Source organism: Chaetura pelagica, unplaced genomic scaffold (genome assembly GCF_000747805.2).
Source record: "Chaetura pelagica isolate M959 unplaced genomic scaffold, ChaPel_1.0 scaffold32, whole genome shotgun sequence".
In the NCBI taxonomy this organism is placed as follows: domain Eukaryota; kingdom Metazoa; phylum Chordata; class Aves; order Apodiformes; family Apodidae; genus Chaetura; species Chaetura pelagica.
This window is the reverse complement of record NW_009952368.1, coordinates 1,447,404-1,453,502: the sequence shown is the minus strand read 5'-3', so window position 1 is coordinate 1,453,502 and position 6,099 is coordinate 1,447,404. Positions and strand designations below refer to the sequence as shown.

Here is a 6,099-nt window from a genome sequence, read left to right as displayed (position 1 = left end):
TAGGCCGGCCCCACGGTGAGGGGAGGGGGGCAAGGGGGTAGTAGCATCCCAATGTGAGGCGAATGGCTCCAAGGGGGCTCGGAGCCCCCTCACAGGGAGGGGCGCAGGAGGGGCTGGGAGCCCCCTTGCCCTGAGATGAGTGGCTCCGAGGAGGCTCCAAGGCCTCCCCAACCAGCCAGGTGAGGGACTCCGAGGTGGCCAAGACAGCCCACCACGCCCTCCCAGACCAGATCACAGCAGGACTCCACAAGATTTCTTAAAATTTACAAAAATAGTATTGGAAAAATTGCGCTTTTTTCAACTTATAAATGCCAAAAAAAACCCCAAACAAGCAGAGCCTCAAGCTGCCCTTCTGTCACCATCACTCCATGTTTTTGCAGACCCGCTTGGGAGGCTGCTCAGTGTCCCTGCTGCTCCCTGGGACATTGTGGCAATAGTTCCTCTTGCTGTTGAGGGGCTGCTCCTCGCTGTCCCCCTCCAGCCCCAGCCCCTGGGGGGTGTCGATGCGGCCCCTCTGCACAAAGTGGCGGATCCGGGCCTCCAGCCCCTCGCACTTGGGGCGGGACAGCAACGGTTTGTAGGTGCGGGCTTTGACGCCCTCCACAAAGCCACTAGCCTGGCTGTGGAGTGGAGGCTTCACATCTCCCCAGGGGATGGTTGTGCTGTTCCCTGGGCCTGTAGTAATTGAACAAAACCAGAACAACTTAATTACCTCTTTCCATAACTTTTTAACCTGTTTTAACCTAACAAAACCCTCCCTTACTTTTTCCAGTAGCCACAGGAGCAGTGTCCAGGCCTTGTAACATGTTCCGTAGCACTTGAGTTTTCACTGCCTGGTTGGCCCAGAGCTGCTGCAGGTGAGTAATGTTGAACTCCTGCACTTCTTGGTCATAAAGCCACTGAAGGTTTTCAAACTCACAGTCGTACAGGACGAGGGGAAACTCAACTGCCATGCTGGGGAAAAGGAGGGAAGGCGTTACTGGTCACTGTCAAGACAGAAAACAGCATGTCAGCCTGTTCTTTCTGCCAAAAACAGCCCTATTTTCTGCAGAACTGATAAAAACTTAATAGTTTCAACCACATACCAGCACCAAAAGCTTCTCCAAGAGGAAGAAAACCAGGATCCTAAGGGATACCTCCCAGGGAGGCCACTGGTAGCTTTGCTTCAATATTGTGAGAGGAGGCTTCACACACAACCATCGCTCTCCTGTGCTTTGCAGAGCTTTTTCTGAGCTTTCCATACCTGTACTGTGGTTTCTGGGGGTTCTTCTCCACATCCAGCAGCTCATCAATGATCTCTGGGCTCTCCATCCTCTGGCCGATGAGGAAGAGAATGGCCATCATGCAGCGGACTTGGTGGTAGAGGAACGCCTGTCCTGTCACCTCAAACTGGCACAGCCGGAAGGGATCCTGAAGCCCAGCTTCTCCTCCCTCCTTCACCCATGTCACTGCAGCACTCGTGATCGTCCTCTGGAAGTTGACCACCCCATTGGCGACGTCCATTTTACACAAATTCCGGAAATCGTGGGTCCCCACATACCTCTGGGCTGCCGCATGCATGAGGGCCACGTCCAGGTCGGCGCAGGGGAAGAAGTAGCGGTAGGTCCTCCTCAGGCAGCTGAAGCGAGCGCTGAAATGGGGCTCCACAGGGGCCCAGGCCAGCGCCCGGATGTCAGAGGGCAGCACCCTGTTCAGAATGTGGGTGTAACGCAGCTCCTCCTGCCCGTTGAGCTGCTTCCCTTCGGGCAGGTTGGAGCGGAGATCCAGGGAAATCACCTGCAAAAGGAGGGAAGCCAGGATTAAACAGCAGATGGACATATTGGTGCATCCACCCAAGCCTTCCTACACCGCTGCCAAAGAAATCCAGAATCTCCTACGGATGGAGGTGGCTGGAATGAGGCACTTTTACTGCTCCTTCCCACGGGAGGAGCTGCCAGTGCCTCTGCAGAGGTTCTCTGCAGAAGCTTTGGGTTCCTGTAATAAGATGGAGAAAGTTGCAGGCTGCCCACGCAGCACTAGCTTCAAACGCCTTCATCTCCAGGCGCTGTTTTTAGGCTACAATGTGCTTTTTAGTTTTATCTTTTTGCTGGAGGTGATGGCTTGAAGGCTGGCTGGGAAACCAGGTGTGGGAACCAATTAATTAACACTTTAAACAGCACAAGGAAAAGTGACCTAGGCCTTTACTTCATGTGGCTTATCTTGGGAAGGAGAGCAGCCAAATCCATACCGAAAGCAAAGCCAGCTCCGCTTCCCAAGCTAGGAGGAAGGAGAGATGATGGCTCCATGCCCATTGAGCGGGCCGGCTGGCTCCCCTCGCTCTGGCTCCCACTCCCACACTCCCTTCTGCTCCCCTCAGACCCTCTGCACAGGAATTCCACTGCCTGAATCCTCAGGAAGCCAGCCAGTTCTCAGATCCATTTTTATTATTTTTTTTTCTGCTGGGCTAAAGTTAAAGCAGTCAAGAGGGCTCTGCCAAGGAAGTGGCATCTCCTCTTTTTCAGCAAGCTTCCCCTTCTTTTGGGGAAAAAAATTTAATTTCATTTGCTCAAAACAGGCCCCTGGAAAAAATAAAACAACTATCAAAAATAAGGGAAAAAAACCCCCACAGCCCAGCCTGGCACTAATAAACACTTTGAGGGGCTGAAATAGTCATTCTGCTAGCAGGCAGCTATGGCCAAGCTCATCTTCAAGCTTTTGAACACCAAACCCAACCAGTGCTGGTCATGGTGGGACAGCCACCCCACCTGATCTCCATGCCACAGAGCTCAGAAATCTGGGAAAACCTGTGGGGGTGGATCCTGACCTGTCCAAAAGCACTGACTCCTTTGTCAGTCCGCCCACAGCGGTGATAGTTGGAGCTCTGCCTGTCATCCACCAGCCGTGTCTTCTTCAAAGCTTCAAAGAGCTTCTCCTCAATGGTGTTGCTGGTGTTGTCCTGGCTGGCGAAGCCCTGGTAGCCCCAACCCAGGTAGGCCACCTTCAGTGCCACGTGCCTGCGGCCATAGGCACCAAAATCAAAGGGTCGTTGTTGGCGTTTCTTGGCTTTGCTGGTGGCCGAAGGAGCCTCCTTCCTTCCAGCACCTTTGTTGTTCTCTTGCAGCTTCTCCTGCAGCTGCTTCACCTCCTCCTCCAGCTCCTGAACCCTCCTCAGGAGCTGCTCTGGGTCAGTCACTGTGCTTCCCTCAGCCATCACCACTGGTGTGGAGCTCCTGGGGGTCTGCAGGGAAAGAAGGAAATGGAGGAATTAGCATTTTTATGTGGCTTTTGTTAGACCCAGAGGCTTGTTCTGGGAAACAATCGTTACCTGCAGAATAATTACTTTAAGGCCTTGGTGTTAGAGAATAATAGAAAGGTTAGGGTTGGAAGGGACCTTAAAGATCATCTAGTTCCAACCCCCTGCATGGGCAGAGATACCTCCCACTAGATCAGGTTGCTCAGAGCCCCATCCAACCTGGCCTTGAAGACATCCCAGGAGGGGTCATCCACACCCTCCCTGGGCAACCTGTTCCAGCACCTCACTACCTTCACAAGAAATAACTTCTTCCTAATGTCCTTTAGTGTTCCTAGCAGACTGCAGGCAGGGCCAAGGGGACTTAGCTGGGACAACTTAATCTCACTCATCTCCTTTTTTGCACTTCCTCATCACTTCTCGTTCTGCCGGGATCAGCTCCGGCAGCGCCTTCCCAGCCAGCACTGACGCTTGAGACAGCCCGCCAACGGCTGCCACTCATCCCGCTGCACCATCTGCTCCCATTTCATAACAGCATCACTCAAACTGCCTTTTTTTTGTCAAGCCATCAAGAGATCACATACCTGGGAAACTGTGTCCGGATCTCTGGTTTGGCTGCGCGTTTATTATAACAAGCCTCAGGTTTGGGGGCACGGCCAAGTCCCCTCATCTGATGAACTGCAAACCAAAATAGGCACCCTGGGACTTGAGGAATCAGAACCCCCTTTATTCCTGCAAGGAATTAACTGCCTTTCTTTTTTCCTTTATTTCATTTGTTTTGTTTTGTTTTGTGTTTTGCTTTTGCAGGATCTCCCCAGTTTCATGAAAATGATGAAAGAAGTGACAGGATTGGAGGGGCAGGGCCACCCGTTTCCCCAGGGAGAAGCTGGTCCAGCCCCATCACCATCCCCGTGTCAAGGCTCCCCTCCCTTGGGGATCAGATCCTGCATTTCCTGAGGCTGGGAAGGGTGGCAGGAGGTTGGTGATGAAGAGGAAGGTGCTGAGGCACCGACCTGATGGCAGTGCTGAGGTGTGGAATGAGTCAGTGAGCAGTGAGCCAGAGAGTGGGACCAGGAACCTGATTCACCCAGGGATCAATCCAGAAGATGACATTTCCGAGGGGGAAATGGAGACAAGCAGCAGCTTCCTGGAGGAACCCTCACGCCAGTGGCCCCGGGGGGATCGTTCTACCTTTCTCCTTGGGCATTTCAGGGGACGGAGCCTTCCCATTTCTCAGGACACCACCAGCACCACGGGACAACCCAAATCCTTTATCCCTCCCCACTTCCAGCTGCCCAGCCGGGGGAAATCTGACCCTGTAACTAGATATTTAGAATATAAACGCAACTGGGAGAAATTCTGCATTCCGGGTGAGACTCAGAGGCAGGAATTATGCTGGAGCGTCCGAGAGCAGATGCGCTGCAAGCCCCAGCCCCCCAAAAAGCCCCAGCCCCAACCTGTCCCCAACAAATACATTGTCCCCACCCAAAAGAAGCGATCGTCCCTGTGCTGGGAGGTGCGCTGGGCACTGGCCCATGGCCTCCTCCCCCCAAAATACACCTAGGGCCATAATTATATTTTTCCCCCCCTCATAATTTACTGGAAAAATTTCCACTTCTTTGTTGTTAGTTTGGGGGGGAATTTTGCCTTTTGAGCAGTGTAATTCTGGTGTTAAAACATCCCTCAGGGCACTGGAGGGGCTGTGTGAAGTGTGATCGTTTTAATAAAGGGTGTGGAAAGCTTCATGAGGGGGCTGCAGGTTAATGGGAACGGTGGGAAAGAGGCTGGAATTCCCAGCAGGAAGGCTGGGGGTGGGGAGGAGGTGCAGGAAGGATAGGAACAGGGTGGGACCCCAGATGGGGGACAAGGAGGACCATGTCTTGCCCTGCAGCTTGTGGACTCTGCTGGTGGGATTCTGGCACCCCAGACACCTTGTGAGGGGGGTTTCCCGTCCCCAGCATCCCAGGGACCCCTGAAATGCTGTGCCTCATCCCACAGGGACTCTGTTCCCCAACAGAGGACCCCCTCAAGCCATATGGGGCCCCTATCCCAAATGTCCCTGGGATGCCCAATGGGATCCCCTATAGGGTCCCTGTTCCAGTACCCTGCAGACTCCACCCTATGGTTGTGGTTCCCTATTTCCAGCACCCCAAGGACCCTCCCAAAACCCCACCAGCACCCTATGGGATCCCTGTTTCTCCAGTACACTGGGACCGCCCCCACTATGGGGTCCCTGTCCCTAGGACCCTCAGCACCCTAGGGGGCCCAGTGACCAGCCAGACTCCCTGGGGACCAGTGCTGGCATGCTATAGGGTTCCTGTCCCTCCCTGCCCTACAGGGCCTCTGTCCCCAGTACTCCAAGGGCCCCCAACACCCTATGGTGGGGAGGGGGCTGTCTCTCTTCCCAGCACCCCAGCGACCCCCTAGAAGTCCAGGGAGTCAGCTCCAGCACCTTATGGAGACCCTGTCCCCATAAAGGGACTCCCCAAGCCCTACAGGGTCCCTGTCCCCAACACCCCAGGGCCACCCCTTCCACCGTATGGGAGGGTTCCTGCCACCCACGGACCCCCCGAGACCCCGTGGGGGACAGTGGTGACATCCTACAGGGTCCCCGTCGCCAGCAGAGGACCCCAAAGCCCTACAGGGTCCTAAACACCCCAGAGACCCCCCCAAAACCTTATGGAGGGCAGCGCCAGTACCCCAGGAACCCCTGCCACCCTATGGGGCCTGGTCCCCCCCCAACGCCCCACTCCCGTCACTGTGGGGGCAGCACTGCCCCTCACTGCCACCCCCTCAGCACCGCAGGAATCCCCCCCACCCTATGAAGGGAAGGCTCCGCCCCGCCAGGGACGCCCCCAAAGCCCTGGGCC

General features: G+C 55.0%; 2 protein-coding genes across 2 annotated transcripts; one reads left to right on the top strand and one right to left on the bottom strand.

Annotated features, from left to right (window-relative positions):
* Positions 1–361: 361 nt before the first annotated feature.
* On the bottom strand, positions 362–3,190 carry PUS3 (pseudouridylate synthase 3). Its single transcript, XM_010008112.1, has 4 exons — positions 2,804–3,190; positions 1,244–1,776; positions 764–954; positions 362–675 (listed from the first exon to the last, which is right to left on the bottom strand). The coding sequence occupies exons 1-4, from the start codon at positions 3,188–3,190 to the stop codon at positions 362–364; spliced, it is 1,425 nt and encodes a 474-aa protein (XP_010006414.1).
* Positions 3,191–4,057: 867 nt separating this feature from the next.
* Positions 4,058–4,793, top strand: HYLS1 (hydrolethalus syndrome 1). The gene is made up of 2 exons (XM_010008111.1): positions 4,058–4,069; positions 4,188–4,793. The coding sequence occupies exons 1-2, from the start codon at positions 4,058–4,060 to the stop codon at positions 4,791–4,793; spliced, it is 618 nt and encodes a 205-aa protein (XP_010006413.1).
* Positions 4,794–6,099: the final 1,306 nt, after the last annotated feature.

Coding starts and splice junctions, on each gene's coding strand:
- PUS3 (XM_010008112.1), bottom strand. CDS start 3,190: ATGGCTGAGGGAAGCACAGTGACTGACCCAGAGCAGCTCCTGAGGAGG. Junction 1,777..2,803: donor GAGTCAGTGCTTTTGGACAG/GTCAGGATCCAC, acceptor CTCCTTTTGCAG/GTGATTTCCCTGGATCTCCG. Junction 955..1,243: donor CCCCAGAAACCACAGTACAG/GTATGGAAAGCT, acceptor CCTTTTCCCCAG/CATGGCAGTTGAGTTTCCCC.